This window comes from Poecile atricapillus, chromosome 1 (assembly GCF_030490865.1).
Source record: "Poecile atricapillus isolate bPoeAtr1 chromosome 1, bPoeAtr1.hap1, whole genome shotgun sequence".
Lineage (NCBI taxonomy): Eukaryota > Metazoa > Chordata > Aves > Passeriformes > Paridae > Poecile > Poecile atricapillus.
In genome coordinates this window covers 33,569,016-33,586,962 of record NC_081249.1, presented here as the reverse complement: position 1 = coordinate 33,586,962, position 17,947 = coordinate 33,569,016, and the positions used below count along the sequence as shown (strand labels likewise).

General features: G+C 43.7%; 1 protein-coding gene across 2 annotated transcripts; it reads right to left on the bottom strand.

Moving 5' to 3' along the window:
* Nucleotides 1-6,357: 6,357 nt before the first annotated feature.
* Nucleotides 6,358-17,947, bottom strand: LOC131573298 (regucalcin). Of its 2 annotated transcripts, none has more exons than XM_058827120.1 (7): nt 17,791-17,947; nt 17,353-17,518; nt 14,315-14,497; nt 12,826-13,041; nt 11,209-11,340; nt 7,440-7,594; nt 6,358-6,704 (listed from the first exon to the last, which is right to left on the bottom strand). In XM_058827120.1, the coding sequence occupies exons 2-7, from the start codon at nt 17,513-17,515 to the stop codon at nt 6,654-6,656; spliced, it is 900 nt and encodes a 299-aa protein (XP_058683103.1). In that variant the 5' UTR covers nt 17,516-17,518; nt 17,791-17,947; the 3' UTR covers nt 6,358-6,653. The 2 variants fall into 2 exon arrangements, with proteins under 2 accessions (XP_058683103.1, XP_058683096.1); XM_058827113.1 differs by having other exon boundaries at nt 17,353-17,562; nt 17,791-17,897.

Sequence of the window (17,947 nt, the reverse complement as noted above, 5' to 3'; positions counted from 1 at the left end):
TGGCTGCACATTCAGCCACAGCATCCATCCCCTCTGCCAAAGAAATAACTCCTGCGTGTCACTCCAGCTGTGGAATTTTCCATACTGGTGAATACTGTGGCTCAAATCATCATTTGTTTTTATGTTTTTATTGCCCTCCCTGTTTTTAAGAGGGCAATTAGAAGGGAAGGTCTGTGCTTCGCTAGCTGAGGTTTCACTAATTTTTACAAGCAGCTGAAAATGGAGGCTTTTAACAAGAAGGACCATCCAACCCTAAGTGGCAGCATTGCTCTCCAGAAGAGTCCCCACAAGGTGTGAGGGACTCAGCCCTGATCCTATCCAGTCCATGTCCCCCCTCTGCTCAGTGCTCTGCTCATTTCCTGCCATGCCCTCCCTGCTGACACCCCATGGAACTATGCAGCAGTAACTTTTCACCAAATACAGCATCTCAGAGGGAAAAATGAGGAAATGACCCCCAAAAACCCAGTTGAAAATATCCCAGCATAATCAGTCCCCAGGCATCCTGCCACCTTGCACACCTTCATCTGTGGTGCCTCACACCCTGCTTGGTACAGCACTGACCCATCAGAGATGAGCATGCAAGGAAAGATGAGAAATTCCAAGCAAAAATCACCAAATACTTCTGCATTTTCTCAAAGCAAAATCCCTGCAGAAAAAATCACCACATTCACCCTGCCCATATCCTCTTCCCAACATTTTGTTGGCTTTGTAGCCCCCTGGACTCATGCCCAAACCCCTTATAGAGACTAAGGGGCAGACAGGTGTCACTGAAACATTTTCCAAGTTAAACTGTTAAAAGTTAAACTGGTAAAAGTTACCAGAATTTGGAGACCGTAAGAAAATTTTCCTGTTAGGAATAAAAAAAATAATGTAAAACATGCTGTATATACTAGAAAGTAAACCCTCTCTCTGGTAGCTATTTGAAAATAGCCTTTCTAGACCTCTGTCCACATTCCTTTTCAAATCATCTGGACAAAAGTTGGTCATTTCAGTACCCCTAAAAAGATACAGGTAAAATACAAATGAATGACTGGCCTTAAAAGCTTTTTTCTGCTTCCCTCCCTCTCTCCCTCCCGCGCAAACACACATAATTTCATTTTTGATGTCAAACTGAGCCTTCAAATAAGCAGGCAGACAGCTAAAACTTTTAATGTACAGTCAAGCAACCATCTGCATAAACCTATGAATTTTAAGAACCCTTTTCCCCTCAGTCAAACAGCTGAATATCTTTACCAAGCTGGAGGACACCTATGCGAAACTCTGCAGTTCATCACATCAACGCACCTGCTGAGGAAAATATTGCAAGACCTGGGTTGGTGACTCTTTTCCCGCACTGGTCCAATGAAACTGGCTGCTGTTTTCAGCGACGGTTAAAAATGTGCACCAGTTGATGTTATCTGCATGGAGCAGGTAACCTTTTACATTTTGTATTCAGTCAGCAGTCACATGAATGATGAGGCAGGGACCAAAGCCTTTCTGAATGGTCTGGTTTGCAGTGCCAGCAGCAGGACATGTGATAGAGAAAAATCCTTGCTCAGTATTTTTCTCATGTCAGGAGAGTGTGAGAGGGAAACTGAGGCATTGCACCATTCAATTGCCCCAAGGGCTAGCCCAGTCTTCCAAAATTTAGGGTGTTGAAAAGGGAAGGTTAATGAAAGATGCAAGGGAGGGTTTTGTATTACTCTGATAAGGTAAAAAAAAATATTGTTGTGATTAAGACTTATTATCATCTTTAAGACTTGGCTCCTACTCCCAGCTGTGCCACAACCTTCTTGTGTGTGAAGTCACAGGGCTCCTCTCCTCGAGCATGCAAAGCCTGATCCCACTTTAGCAAAGAGCTCCAAGCTGCTGCCTGTAGCACAAACAGGGAAAAACTTCTACCAGAGAGTCTCAGCAATTGCCATGGGTGCTGCAGGATGGCGGTGTCTTGCCTAGCTTTTATTTTCTTCTTTCTTTGGCATTTGCCTTCTTTTTTTTGTCTGTGGGAGGCAAAGGTGGGAGATGCCAAGTGCCCTCTCTCACTGAGCCCTGCTCAGCAGACGTAGGTGATAGCAGGGCCAGCAAGGTGGGGACAAGGCAGGCTTGTCATGGAGACAGAGTCCAAGCTGGACAGAGCCAGAGCGACCACCAGAATTTTTGTGACAGGGCCACACTCAGCGAGGGCAAAGGCCACTTGAGAGAAATCACCCTCAATACAGCATGCAGGAACAATGCCTTTCTTTATCCTGAAAGACTTTAATGAACTTTTTAATTTGATGTTCAAGTGATTCACAGGATGAACATGTTTCCCTGATAAGCAAGTAGACAAGATAGACGTATTATCCTATCATAGTCACCATCAACCACATCCAGAGATTAAAAAATTACAGCCCTAAGACAGAGACAAATTCAAACATTTCTAGGGAAAAAGCCAGTAATATTTCCAATTCAAACTCCATCCAAAATCACTGAATTACAAAGTGATTCTGGGTGCCTTGAGGACCCGTCTGAGATTTCCTTGGCCTCCAATGGTTCCATCTCATCTCAGCACAAACCCTCAGTCTCCGCTTGCTCTGAGAAAAATTACCATGTTACCCTCTGCTTTCCTTTTTATAACCTTTTATTTATAGCTTTGAAGGGAGGTTCAAGTAAAACAATATGCTTTTTTTTTTTCACAGCATTTTCAGCTGGAAGACACATTCAAAAGGAAAATTCTGGCTTATAATAATTTTAACTGAAAATTAATTTTCAACTAAAAAAAATAAAAAACATAAGTTATCTTGTTTTCTGCAAAATATTTTCCAAAGCATTTTCTCTTAATGGATTTTAGAGGAGAAAACCACATTTTCCACGCAGCTCTTCACTTCTGGTGGCTTGACTAACTTCCCCATCACAGGCTGCGGCAAAATAAAACCAACTCAGGCAGAGGGACAAAGAATTCACCTTGCCACAACAGAAAACACCAAACGTGAAGCTTTCTGGGTGAGCACTCGGATGCTGGATCACTGGTGGCACAGAAAGGACAGCAGCTGGGAAATGTGATGAACACATCTCTCTAATTTATTCATGAAGCTACAAATGCTCTGGGATGCCCCTGCCACATTTTGCACCATCTCTTACTCCTACCCTGACCACTTCTAGGCTACCAACACAAATACCACATCTCCCACTCTGCCAATTCAACATCCCCCACGTCTGCCTTTCCAGAAGTCGGTCACTTTAGGAAGAGACACATCTCAAAGATTTTGTGGGTGCTGTTGATAAATGGTGCAACTCTGCAGTAGCAAGTACATGTATTTGCTAGCCAGCCAGCCATTCTTTTAATTGTTTCCACAACATAAAGAGCCTGGCCCTGCCACGCACTTTGTTTGTTTCTGATGTTGCTGGGCTGTAAAGCAGAAGTTTCTAGTGAAGTTGGCCAAAGGCAGCCACGTACCCCTGTACTGACACCTAATCACTTCTCTCCTTCTGGTGTGGCTTCCTCTCTCCCACTGCTTCGGTGTCCTCCGATGCAACTCTTACCACTTCTTTTTACAGTCCCTGGTTTTTATCAACATAGAGTAGTCGTGAGAGTATCAAGGCATTATCGCACCACATAATGTGGTATTTAAATAATTGTACTTGTCTTCTGTTCCCCACAGGCATGTGCTCAGACAATAGCTTGGAATTTGTTCTTGTGGCTTTGGAAATATCTAGTAAACCATTGCTTCCCTCTTTTTCCCCATAACTCCCCAAAATATTCTTGTGTTACTTATTCCCTTGAGGGTCTGTCCTGTCATTCATTGCTCTAGAAATTCAGCTTTGCTTGTTATTTGGGTTGTCCCTACCCCTTACAGTATTTATGCACCTCTGCAGCTGTCTCACTCTTGGAGGGAGAGCACTGCCTCTAACAGGCATGGTCAGAGTTAACAAAGACTCAGGTAATAAAAACCCTGGGCAGACACAGATATAGGTACTCACCCCAGCAGTATCCCACTTGACAGTGTTGCCCAAAAGTGAAGCCAAAGTTTATCTTTTCGTGGCTTCGCCCTTTTGTAGGAAAGGCCTGGTCCCTCCCTTGTGCTTGAGATGGGAAGAACTGGAGCTCCTCAGGCAGTCAGTGCCGCCTGCTTTTATTTCAGCAGAGCTATTTTGCCAGCAAAGGATTACAAGAGCTTTCTCCAGCTTGGTTGGGAACAACTACGCTTCACCTATGACTATAGATTTTGGTCATGAGGGTGAAGAAACCCTTCAGGGCACAGCAGCTGCTCCTCCTGATACAGCCTATCCTGTCACTGGGTTCTTGCTCAACCCTAATTGAAATCAGTGCTGGTATTTGATCAAAGAGGTGAGCGCCATTAATAAGCGAGGGATTAAACTAAAGTCAGGAAGCCTTCCTAATTGAGGGAACCGGCAACGGCTCAGCTCCAGTTTGCCAGATCCAGCGCTCTGTCATGAGACTCAAGTCAAAATATGCCAGCAGCACCAGTTTGGGCTCCTCGGGGCTGGGGTGCAGGAAGCAGCTACAGCCTCTGCACTGGAGGCTGTGCTGAGACGCGCTCCCAGGGCATTTCGGCAACATTAAAAATGCAACTCTCCTGGCAGAGTTGGCTATTCCTGCTCATGTGAAGCCCACGAAACCTGCATAGCAAAGCCTAGCAGGTGCTTTTACAGAAGGGGGAGGTGGCATTCATTTGTAAAATGTCTGCAGCAGCTTATTTTACCTGCCTCTGTGCTCACACTCACAAGCACAAAGAAACATGTTATTTAGACGTTTGCCCAGTGCCACCCATGCACGGCATGGAGGAAGAGGGGCTCCAGCAGCCATGTCCTCTTCCCTGTGCCTCCTGGCCAGGGTGCCTCCTGGCCAGCTCTGATAAACTAATCTTTGACCCAGTTTTTCATGCCTGTACAAGCTATTGCTCTTACTTTTCTAATGCAGCAAAAACATAGAAGAGCTCAGCTTGTTTTTTTTGTGTTGTGCTGGCAATCACCCTACTGGCATTGTGGTGGTATGAAGACGAGCACAGGTACAAAACCTCAACAGTGATGGCAGAGGGATCTTATCTGTGTTTATGTCCACTTATTTTCTGCTGCATCTCTAGATCTCCACTAGTGATCAACCACAGCAGCCCAACCACCCGAGCTGCAGGTATCACCAGGTTTGTGACTTTAGCGAGTCAGAAGCCTAAACTTGCCACATTCACCACCTCCCTCAACTTGTTGCTGTGCTTTTAAATTGCCTTGTAGTTCAAAGCAAATGAAGGATATATGCACTCCAAAGAGCAAGGCCCAGCTTCCTTCACTGCCTCATACTCATTCACACTGAACTGAGGCTGCTTAAATCTTTTTTTTCCAGCTGCCAAGACAGATCCCTGTGTGATTAGAAGAGGGAAAACAGTAATGTGCACAAAATAATCTTTGAACCCTAGGACCAAAGCAGCATCAAGGCCTTGGTGGGCAGCTAAGTCACCCACTGCACACTCGAGGGCACAACCAACACAAGATGATCCATCAGAAACCAACTGCAACAAGCCTGCAGAAATGTCAAACCACTGTGTACTGATTCTTGGAGCTACCTGGAGAGAAAACGTGCTGCCACAGGCTCGCTGGGCAGTCACTTGGTGGGTTACTCTCACACAGCAGCATGGGGACACACAGCTATAATTCCACCTGCAGATGGAAGTGCACTAACATGGGAACATGTAACATTCCAAGAGCAAAAATCTGCAGTTTAAAATCCAACAGAGATCCATGACAGTTGTTGCAGCACACACAGGCCTGAAGTTAAAAGCAAAAATGCAATCCCAGTGAGTAGGTTTTCATATACAACAGGTGGTGTAAAGAAATTGCAACAGATCTTGCCCTTCCTTCATATTTATAAAAGCAGTGGCTTTTTGGGCTTGTGGGCTTGCCTTGCCTCTCTGTACTCTGCGAGAGGCTGGTTCTGGAGGAGCTATGTGCAGGCTGTCCTTTATGCACAAACGGCCAAGAATGCCCAATGTTTTCCTGTCATCGTGGACATCCCCAGAACAGGACAAGATTTTCAAAGGATAGGAAAGGATGTGGTTCTTGACTCGAAAATTTTTGGGTTTGTATTTAACAAAATGTGCAACATGGTAACGGGCACCGGGGAGAGAGGGTGATCAGTTCCAGCCAGAGTTAATTAAGCACAGCCACAGCTGAGGCCTGTTAGAAGGAAGCTGCAGATGCACAGTGAGAGATATTAATGTTTGAGTTGTTGAGAACTCCACAGGACAAAGTTACAGTTAAAACAGTGGTAAGACCACCAAAGGGCATTTTATAAGGAACTTTGAAAATACGTAAAAGAGACAGTACAACTAGTTTAATCAGAAGAACACTATAAGTTGCAAATGAGACAGAAAAATACTCAATAAAAAGGTATTAAAATATTATTTAATCATAAAATAGCATTACAACAGTGGCTTATTACGATGAGAATCTTTTTAGCACAACAGAAAAAGTACCATCATATATTTAAAGTAAGTTTAGAGGGAAAAAAAAAAAGATCAGTTTTAAAATATTCCATGTATCTTAGCAGTTTTTCATCCTTTCCTGATAAAATATTCTAATGGTGTTATGGTTTCAAAGCAAAAGATGCTGAGCACCAGACTAAGACCTTCAGACTCATCTTGCTTATGTCAGCCCTCTCTAATCCATTCTGAAGAGTGTATTTAACCTGCAAATTGATATGGTGGAATTCCTTTCACCCCCAGTCCTGTTATCTGTTAAAACACAGAGAAAAAAAAGAAAATTAGAGAGCTAATTCACCATTATCAGACACTTGGTTTCCTTACACAACTAGACATGCTTTAATTTAGAAAAGGACTGTGTCCTCCAACTTGACATCCTAATATATTTTGCACACATCAGCTCATCACAGCCTGGAATTTCAATGCATGCTCTTTCTCTAAAGCTCAGTAATCACAGGCCAAAGTCCATTCCCCAAAAGCCTCTTCTCTTAGATACTGCTAAGCTTTAATTCTGCAGTTTACAATGTAACCTTCGGCATGCACACACAAAGAGCAGGGCTTTAAAACAAATCCCAGTGGAATAATTTTTTAAAGAGATAACTTCATGATAATTAACTAGAAAGTAAATAAAAGCAGATGCTTTTATCAGCCACTGATTAAGGCATGTATTTACCCATCCTTTCCATAAATAGAAAACGCAAACAGTGTTGGGAGAGGGAGAAGTATAAAGAGAAAATTGCATAGAAAATTTGCACTGTCAGCATTGGTACAAAGTTTAAACTCTAAAAGTATCTTCAAATCTCTAAATGCATTTAACTTTCTGCAACAGGAACAAAAAATACAAACAGCAGGTTAACACATATGACCAATGTTCTAACAGCTATCCTTTTTCCAGCTTCCCACCACTGCAAACTGGAGTTTTGCTACCTGAAACAATCAGGAGTGAAAAAATGGCCTTCTAAAATGAAAGGAGAGCGTATCATTCACCTTGAAAATGCCACCAGCCTGAGGCTGCCGTGAAAGCCACTCTTTATCCATCCCATCACTGGCAGAAGTCACATACATTTCTGAATAATCCTTTCCTCCAAAACAGCAGGAAGTTGTTTTGTCTACGGGAAGTTTCACAGTCTGGAGTCTTTTTCCTGAAGGAAAACATGCATGATGTTTCCTGCTTGTCTACTTAGAACAAGAAATTTAAACAAATTATGGCAAATAACTGTTGTGGAGCCAGGTGTTCTGCCAAAGCGGGAACCAGGGCTCGGGGAGGTCCCATCCTGACTGATGAGCACCATGACAGGGAGAAACCAGACCTCTGTGAACCCTGTTTGCTGACAATTTATCATTTAACAAGTTTCAGTTTCAGGTATCACCAACAAATCCAACTTCAATCCCAGCTCGTCCTCTAATTAAATGCTAACATCCATAGCACAAACACGTATCTGAGCTCGGCATCTAGGCTGTCCATGGAGCCAATGGAAATGGGATAGAATTCCTCTCTGAAACAGGTCACACGAATCACGCCCTAGACCTGCTGACTTTTCTACTTTTAACTACAAAGGCAGCCTGGAGCGAGCAGACCTCATGCAGCGTTACGGAGCCGTACCTCCTGCTACACCTCTACTGCCTGCGGTTAAGGAAGATTAATTCCTAGAAGTTTTTCCTGAAATTTCAATAGTCTTTCAAATCAAGTTTGCATAAAACAGGGATCATAGGACATGTCTGATGTTTATAAAAAGCTAGCACGACCATAAATAATACTATGCGTCATTTATTATGCCAACAAATAACTAGAGTCTTAACGATGGCAGTGAACAGATCGCCTCTAGCCCTAACCAGAAGGCTGTCAAGACATCTTGCAGCAGATTTTTCCAAAACTTCTGCTAATCCTGCGCAATAACAGCCTATTCTAATTATGTCTATTTTATGTACCTACAACTGACTTTCTCTTTCTAGAAATATGCTGAAGTACATGAATTTCCTTACAAAATGCGTAACTTTTCAGTCCTCCCAACTGCTTGTATAAAGGATTTGGTCCCCTTATAGCAACTAACTTTAGTGATGTATTGAAATAGCAGGAGAGTACCTTTGATGCTGGGAACCCTAGAAACTGACTGACACCAAGTCTGGGAGAAAGTGAGTGGGAAGGGCAATCAAAAGGAAAAAACATGGACTGTAAGAAAGGAGGCATGAGCCCCAAAGACAAGAGGATAGACCCTGGTTGCAGTTGTACAACTGTATCAGTGGATAACAGCCTGGAAGACATAATTTACAAAGCTCTGAGGTGTCTCCCTGGAGTTTCAAGAAAATCTGCACCTGGATGCTCTACAATCTATCTGAGGTATTACTCTGTGCTTGATCCCTATAGAAGAGACAAATATAGCAAATCTTTTTGACACTATAAAAGTCAAAGAATATTAAAAACAATCATTAGGAAGAACTATAAAATATTTAATTGTGGTTTAGATTGGATATTAGGAAAAATTTCTTCACTGAAAAGGTTTCAAGCATTGGAACAGGCCGTCCAGGAAACTGGTGGAATCATCATCCCTGAAAGTATTTAAAAACCATGTAGATGTGGTACTTAAAGAGATGATTTAGGGTGGACTCCATCTTGGAGGTCTTTTCCAACCTTATGCTTCTAGGATTCCAATTTAAAGAATAAAACTAGCAGGTCACCAAGTGATCAGAAGCTATGACAAGACTTGGTAACATGTAAGCTAAACATCCCTTGAGTCCTCTGCAAACCCCGTGGGATCAGCCATCAGCCTTTCCCTGTAGCACATCCTCCATACAAAGGCAGCAGCCATCTCTGCTAAAGAAGCCTAGACCCAAAAAGCTGCTTCACCCTGAACCTAAAAACCTTCACTTAGGAAAGATGCCAAACAAGTTTTCTCATCCCGTTGCCCTAAAAACAAAGTCCAGGCTCTGTTATCACTGAAACCTGAAAATCCCTCACGTGCTTTACATGAGCTCTTTATCGATGGATGTATCTGCAACTGGCTGACAGCCATTCAAGCCACACTTAATGGCTACTGTGCATTAAAAGAGGCTCTCATAGGATTCTCTTCAGACATGCCTGGGTTATCTCCCTAAATAATTTCAGTTTGTTCTGAATTCAGCAAATTCCAGATTTTAGATATTATTTTAAAACGATAGCATGAAAGGGCAAATAAGCATAAGATATTCACAAAAAAAGGTGACATGGACACTTATCCTCTGAAACTTCTTAACGCTGTTCCCTGCAAGTGCTATGACATGGGTGAGGGGGAGACAGAAGAGGTTCATGGAAGAGAAATAGACTACCTACACATCAGTACCTCATCCATCTCTGAGCATGGTTAAAGACTGGGAGTGCATTAGGGATATGTACTCTTCCATCAATATTCTTACTATCCTTATCCATCTGCTTACAGACACTATTCCTTCTAGCTTTCCCATATGAAAACACCTCCAAAAGGGAGAAGGAAAAGGAAAATAAGCAAAAAAAGGAAGGAAAAAAAACCGTCAGGGAGGAAAAAAAAAGGCCAGGCAGGAAAAAGGTAAAACAGTGAACCAGAGAGGAAAAATTATTTAATCTGTTACTCTCTAAATACCCCAGGAGGGTATTTAGAGGGCTGGTGGATATCACCAAGGAGTGCTGTGCCCACCAGAGTGAGAGGATGTGGGTCCAGAAACAAGTCCCAGCACTGCTGATATCTCCCAACTGGAACTTCTTTCTCCTAGGGCTGGGGTGCAGACTCTGCAGAACTGGAGAAGTCCCACAGGTTGGCAAGACTTCGGATGGCTGCAGATCAAAAGGTGAGGGGGAAAGCACAGCCTGAGCCTCAAGTGAAGGTTTCCAGCAGAGTCAGAAATAAGGCTGGTGCACATGTGCCAGGGTCTGCTGTGCACTTTAGACAAAGCACTGGTGTCCCTGAATCTGCAGTCCCACAAAATCTCTGGGCTTCAGACGTATCCCAGGGCAGTTGCTCTTCTGCTGCATGATGCAGACTTGTGCTGTCTGGGATCTAACAAAATCATGCTCCCATTCTCACCCAAAAGCCCGTTGCAGCCAGTGTGGTTCAGTTTCCCTTAAGTGCTTTACATGTGTTTTCTACCCAGAGTAAATCATCCCTGGCACACCAATGAGTCCAAATGAGAGCAGCAATGAACAACAGACTCAGACAATGGGCACACCCAAGACATTACTGTGGGAATGATAAAATGCTGTGGAATTCATTAAACATTTTTTTAATTGTTTCATTGCAAAACTGATCGTGCAAATAACTTCCAACAATAAAAAAGACGTTGCTGGCATCAGTGTCCTGTGGGGTTTTTAATAAAATCCAGCAGGCTGCTCAAAATAATACTCTAAGCTGAAGAAACAAGACTCAAAATTGGTTTAAGTCATCTTTCCCATTTATCAATGAGATAAACACTGGTCTTAATTTTAGAGGATGCAAGAGGATGCTAACTCAAACAATTCACAAGTAGAATGATGGCCTCCTTAGCAACTTTATCTTTTCCAACACCACAGATGCTGGGAACAAAAGAGACTTATTGACAAAGGTAATTTTTTGAGAGCAGGGACATAAAATTGTTTGAAATAATAATAAAAAAGAAAAAAAAAAAAAAAAGAAAAAAAAACACATTTCTGTGAGGTGAAAAAATCCTTACCTCTCACTCTGGGGTTTTTTTGGTTTTTTTTTTTTTGTTTGGTTAGTTGGTTTGATTTGTTTTAACACAAAATTCCAGTTCATCTTTTGCAAGGACTTACCTGTCTCAGGGTCAAGGCGAATCACTCTCCCACCATCATAACAAGCCACCCAGAGTTTGCCTTCTGTGTCAATGCACATCCCATCAGGAATGCTCTCTTCTTTTTCCAGTTTGTATATACTCCTACGGTTGCCTGCAGGTTAGAAAAACCACAGAACTGACCGAGACAGTTGCTAAAATCTTTATCAGTCACAGCCCAGCAGAGTTGTTTGTACCATTATTTTCAAAAGCTGTGCTGAGGCCCTGAGTTTTTTTCTCATGAAAGAAATAGATTGTGTCTGCTGCCCTGTTTGTTTCCTGAGACAGTTGTTTCTCAGCATGAAAGCCTGTGGATCAGTTTCTATCCATTGAAAGTATAATCCTTCTTTCTGGCATTCATTTCTAGTGCACCACTCATGTTCTCTACTTACAATATTAAATGAATAACTGAATAAATTAATGTTAGATATATTCATAAAATTAATTACTTGCTTTAAAAGCACTTTGAATCATTTCCAGTATGGGTTGCTCCGGCTGGAGACTTTTCAAACAGTTTGCTGGAACATGCCAATAATCACTGCTCCAACACAAAACTGACTTTCAGATATATAAACTGAGAGCTTACATAAACAGAGTTAGGAAAAGCATCAATTTCAAAGGCATACTATCGACCTAAAAACAAACAACTCTATCTGAACTTTTATCCACTGTTATTAAAGAAAATTAAACCAAACTTCCCAACATTGTTTATTTTATGCTCTGACAACTTCAATGTTTCTCCTATGCAGCAATATTTTTAATGAGTTTCCTTTTTGCTCCTGGGGATTGTCAGACTGCCCACAGAATGAGCGAGCAAGAGCGAGTGAGAGAGAGAAGTATCTTATTTTCTAAGGAAAAATTCAGTTGTAAGCCATAGCAGAGAGACATTAGGACAAGGTGCTACATCCTTTACTTTAAATTCAGAGTTCTAAAACTAAACATCAAATTGGCTGGGTTCTTTCAAAGCAAAATACTGCAGCCCGTGTACTCAAAAGCAAATTACTAGTCCAAGTCACCGGAATTTTTCTTTTGCCCAAGCTTGTAGAAGCCCTTAAGGCGTTGTTTTGTTTTAAATTAATGAAGGAAGCTTTGATTTACTGCTACAGTTGTTGCCTTGTTCTTTCTGCAGAATCTTCATTCAGTAGCTTGTATTTTAAAAAATAAAACAGGGTGAGGAGTGAAAAAATACCTAGTGAAGCTGGCAGAGGTTTTGCGCAAGACTTCAAGTTTGCTGTCACTTTGCCTGTGCTCCCAGTAACAAGAAACACGCAGCCACAGGAAGAGACAGATGAGATACACTTTGTCCTTTTTACTGGAAGATCAGATATGCCTTGTGTTTAGTAACAGTAGTACAGATTACTACTCAAACTGCCACGCAATTTAAATACTTTATAGTATTACCAAACGACCCTGACTGGTTTGAGCCAGGAGCCTACGCAGGCACAGACAGATGTTAATATGGCTTCTGTTGTTTTGCTCGAAAGAGGTTTCTGGATTAGTGCTCCCAAAGCTCTGATCATCTCTGTGGAATAACCAGAGCAGAAACAAACATGACAATCTTTAGGCACAAACAATTATTTTAAAACACAACCATTCATACCAATTTTTCCAGTTTGGAGGTCATAATCAAAGGCATCCACCGAGTAGGACAAGCTGTCAATGTAAAAGAAGATTCTGTGATCCAGTGACCAGTCCAGCCCGTTAGAAATGTCCACCTGGTCAAAGTGCTTGACCACTGAGAGGTCAGGCAAGAGGGTGTACAGAGAGCCCTGGTGTCTCTCCAGCACGGCGGGACGAATCTCCTCTGCCATCGTACCTGTGCAGAGCCAAAGGGGAGAAAGCAGGTTCAGACTAAATGGACTCTCCTCCAGGTTTGGGGGCAGCCTCTCACTATGGTGGTGATCACACTGCCAACGTAGAAGGGAGCGCCACAGCGGGCTTCTGAAATTTGAGGAAGAAACTGAGTTAAAAGCAAAAAAAAAAGGTGAACTTCCAAAGTGTTTGCTTTTAGCAGAAAGTGGCAAAACACAGCCTTTGTTTTTTTGATGAACATTTCTGTGGCAGAAATGGTGTGCAGCACGATTCCTGCAAAATGTTTCATTCAGTCATTCATATATTAAGATAGGTGTGGCCAGCATTTAACTTACAATACAACTTCATGTCTTGTGGAGCTGAGAGAGTGGAAAAACATTACCTCCTCCCTCAGAATGAGTCTTACACTAAAGCCTCTTTTAAAGCAAATCTCGTCTTTGAGGTTGAAGTTGGCAGCTGAGACTGGCTCTTGAAGAGGTTGGGTAAATGCAGGTTAAGGTAGGCCTCGGGACTGAGCGACACAGCAGAAACACAGAATGGTGTTTTAAAAAACAGGAGGACAGGATCACAGCTGAGGCTGGAGGGCACCTCTGGGCATCATCAGGATCACCTCCTGATCAGAGCAGGGTCAGACACCACAGGTTCCTCCCACCAGTGATGGGTGCTGAAGATGTCCATGGATGAAGACTCCATACTCTCTCTGGACAATCTGTTCCACTGTGTGATCATTCTCAGTAAAATATTTTTTTTGTGTTCATACAGAATTGGCTGAGTTTCAGTGTGTGCCCACTCCTGGTCTTTCAGTAGGCATCACTGAGCAGAGCCTGGCCTCCAGCTCTTCTACTTCCTCCCCAGTCAGGTGGGATCCCCTGAGCCTTCTCATCTCCAGGATGAATAGTCCCTTAATTTTTAGAAATAATATTCTGAGTTACAGAGAGCAAACCACACAATATAACAGATTTCTCACTGGAAAAGTATTTTCTATTGGAACCCTTCCAAAGTTTAAAACAAGCCACTGACAGGGAAGAGGCAAGGCCAGTATCTTAAACTAGACAGGCTCCGAGTAGTCAGCCTCTTTTTAACAAAACAGTCCAGATTAGATAGTGCCCAGGTGATATAAATAGATTTGTAAATGGGTTTAAACTCTGTTTGAAGATAGCAAAATAAATCCCCACCGTTTAACCATGAAGGAAAACTTGCTGCATCCAGAACTGATCATTACATGCTATCACCACAACCCAGCAAGCACCAGAGGGAGGAGAGAGACTACAGCATACCTGCGAAATACCTCCCTGCAGGATCCACCTTCCCATCATTGAACCGGGTATTTGCTTTATCCTTATCCACTTGAGTAATGGTGGTTACCAGCTCCTCCTTCCATTTCAAAGCAGCAAACCTGGTTCCCAGGGTGATGACATAGTCCCCAGACTTCCGGAGAGCCACAGAGCTCACAGGAGCATCTGGAAACGGGGTGAAATTGAAAAGTGAGATGTGCTGTGAAGAGATACATACCTCTTTTCTGCCCACTTTAGACATGCCAGCTGAACTCGGCGAAACCACAGGCAAGAGAAACAATCTACTTTTCTACCAACAAAATTGATGCTTAAATACATAGAAATGGATTATGCCACATGAACTTGAGCATTACCACTGCTACCAGGAGCTATAATCATTACCAGCACTTAGTTGTGCTAGGTGCTTTATTAAAAAAAAAAAAAAAAGAGTATAAAAAGGGGGACAGGAACATATGCTTTTTACAATAGCTTACTGCATGTGTTTCCCTTTCACCAAGGGAAAAATCAATTGCCACAAGAGCTCTAGAGCAACCATGTTTATTTCACACAGCTCCTGTGTAAATGAGCCCCGCAGTGATGGAGGCAGAGTATCTCTGCACTGGGATAGGTCACACTGGGCAGGAGAGACAACCTCCCACACCACACTCTGCTGTGCCACTCAAACCAACCTCCAGCAGCACCAAAAACACACCATGGAGTGGCAGAGCTTCCCAAGAGCTAAAACAAAACTGAAAACTAGTAAGTGCTCCATGATTAGTTTACACTCACTTGAGCTATTATGCATAAAACCTCAATTGCAGGTTACTATAAAGGAATTAATAAACAAAAAAAAGCAAACAGTGAGTGTGAAGACAACATTTCTGTAAAAGCCTACAATCAGAGGAATTGCACAAAGCCTGCAATCTAAGGAATAATAATTTTAGGCAAGGCAGCTAAGTCTGGCATAATATTTTCTATAAATGGGACTAGTCACTAATTTTCTAATTTAAAACTGAAACATTTCTTGTATTTATAGCTTTGCAGGGGTATAATTAGGTAATACTTTCACATTTATAACCACCAGCAGCCACCACTGGGTGACAAGAGGAACTGCTCCTTTCCAGCTGTTTACTCATGGCTCAGGATGCCCCTTCCCTGTGGAGCCCTGGCAGCAGTACCAGCACACCAGAAATCCGAATGCCATTTGCCCCAGCACTGGAGGTGAACACCTGACTGCAAGCTCAGATCTGGCAGCCGAGGCTGCTGGTGGTCTGGGCTCATTTACACTGGGGTGCCACTCCTTCTTCCCGTGCCAGCACGGAGGGCAGCAGAGTCCCCTCAGCCGTGTGCGGCACCTGCCACATGAAGTAATTTTGCTGCTCTTCGGATTGCCAGTAACCACACCAATAAAAGTGTTTTTCTGCCTGTATCAGCAGGAGGGGCTTTCCTAGCTGAGCATGGAATTGCAAATATACTTTTGCTCTCACAGGAAAACAATGGGGCCATGGCTTAGCGGAGTCCTTCCTCCTGGGCAGCACCCAGGGCACCCCCCTAGCCTGGGGGGGAGCAGTCCCCAAGCACAGCTGTCCACTGGAGCTGGTGGACATCCAGGTGCCCCTGCAGCCACAAGGACAGCTCCATACCTTCCTGACAAATCACCCCAGAGGAAAGGGGTGTATGAGGACACAGCCACCCTGCTGTTCACTGCACAGACCCAGCGCAAGAAGCGCCTCAGCCCGTGCACCCAGTTCAGTGCCCTGCGACCCCGGAGGGCTTTGTTAAAGCAGCATTCTGCTGGAATTGATTGATTTGCAGCACCATCTTATGCCCAAGAGAAAACTGACCATAAGGTGTCCCCTCCAGGCACAGTTATGCAGCTATGGTGTTTCCCCTGCGGAATTATAAAGGGCATTTGAAGTTGTTTCTGAGCACGGGGTTGTTGTAATTCTCTTATTAAAAGCTGTAATAATGAATAATTTCTCTTAGTTTCCACTTTGGAAACCCACTACTATAATCACATGACATTCTTTGGTTGTTTGGGGTTTTGTTGGCTTTTTTTTTAATCATGGCATTCCCAAAGGCACAGCTATTAATCATAACTATTTTATCGTTAAAGAGAGGAAACAATACAATTAAAAAAAAATTAAAATAATAATAATAATAAGCTGTTCTCAGCTGTTCAGCTGTTCTCTCTTCCACATCTCCAGAGAGGCCACAAGTAAAATACTACACCTTTGAGAGTAGATCAGTTTGGGGGAAAGGCAGGGAGAAGCACACTCCCTCAACTAAGCTAAGAGGAGGTAAATTTGGGAAGCAACATTTCCAAGATTAGCATCAGGCCTTCTCTCATCTTGAAACTGGCAACTACAGTAATCTGAAAGGCAGATAAACCCAGATCAGTTTCTAGTGAATAACGCAAACATCCTATAAGTAGACAAAATTGATTTCCACCAAGTGCTAGTGAATGTGAGAAAACAACAAATTGTACTGAAACCACTGAAGGAGCTGTCTACCAACACAAATATTTACTCTATCATATCCAGCAGTAAATTTGCAATCATTTTTTAATGCAATCATTTTTTAATAGCCTATTTCTTCCTTTCTGGAAAAAATACTTGAACTGTTGAGACTCTAGCTGGTGACACCACTGCCTTAGTATCAACTTCTTAACTCGTTATTGGAAATCTTCCTTTAATACAGAAGATGTTATGAGCATTGATCACTCACATCAGAACTACTACAGACGCCAACAGAAGAACTTACTTCTGGGACAAGGTACGAGCTAAGGAGAGCAAGCTGTGGACAGCTTAGAGGGGAAAGCAATAGATCAAACATAACCCAGTAGCAAAAAGTCCTAAGGAAAGTCGCCAGGACTGGGTCTGGTCTGTATTTAGTGTCTCCCAGCATGCTGGCCAGCGAGGACAGGCAGGCTGTAGGGGAAGCTCTCCAGCTCTGAGCACCGTGCAGCTGCCGAGGGTCACAGCCCGAGTCCAAGCACGCAGCTCCCGCACACGCAGGAGGGTTTTCCAGCGGCTCCTTACCCACGGGAATGGCCTGCGTTTCCCCGGTGAGCGGGCTCCAGCGGCACACCTTCCTGCCCGTGATGTCCACGCACAGCAGCGCGCCCTCCTTCTCGTCCCACACGGGCGACTCCCCGATCCTGTAGCCCTCCTTGGCCACGCACTCGATCCTCACGGAGGACATGGCCTGCGGAGGGGATCGTCACCGCGTGTTACCCGGCCCCGCCGCGGCTGCGGGGAGCGGCAGCGGCGGGGAGAAAAAGGGGGGGTTAAAAAAAAAAAAAGAAAAAGAAAAAAAGAGGGGTAATAATAAAAGGGAGGGAAACAATTAAATCGGGGGGTGCGGGCGGGCGCAGGGAGGCAAAGGCCGCTCCGCCGGCGGGCCCGCCCCCGCATGCCCGGCTGCTGGGGCGCACCGCCGTGTCCCGTACACACATGCGTGTGCATGTGCCTACCCACCTGCCTGTGAACACGGGAGAGACGAGCAGCAGCAATAAATATGAATAACAGTAAGAAGGAAGCGCGCCCCCAGCACGGCCGGCCGTAGCTGCTGCAGCTGCTCTTATAGCGGGCCGGGAGAGGGCAAGCGGCCGCCTTGGGTACCCCGCCAGGGGCG

Coding starts and splice junctions, on each gene's coding strand:
- LOC131573298 (XM_058827120.1), bottom strand. CDS start 17,515: ATGTCCTCCGTGAGGATCGAGTGCGTGGCCAAGGAGGGCTACAGGATC. Junction 7,595..11,208: donor TCGCCTTGACCCTGAGACAG/GTAAGTCCTTGC, acceptor GTTTTCCTTCAG/GAAAAAGACTCCAGACTGTG. Junction 6,705..7,439: donor AGGCTGGTGGCATTTTCAAG/GTGAATGATACG, acceptor GTGTTTTAACAG/ATAACAGGACTGGGGGTGAA.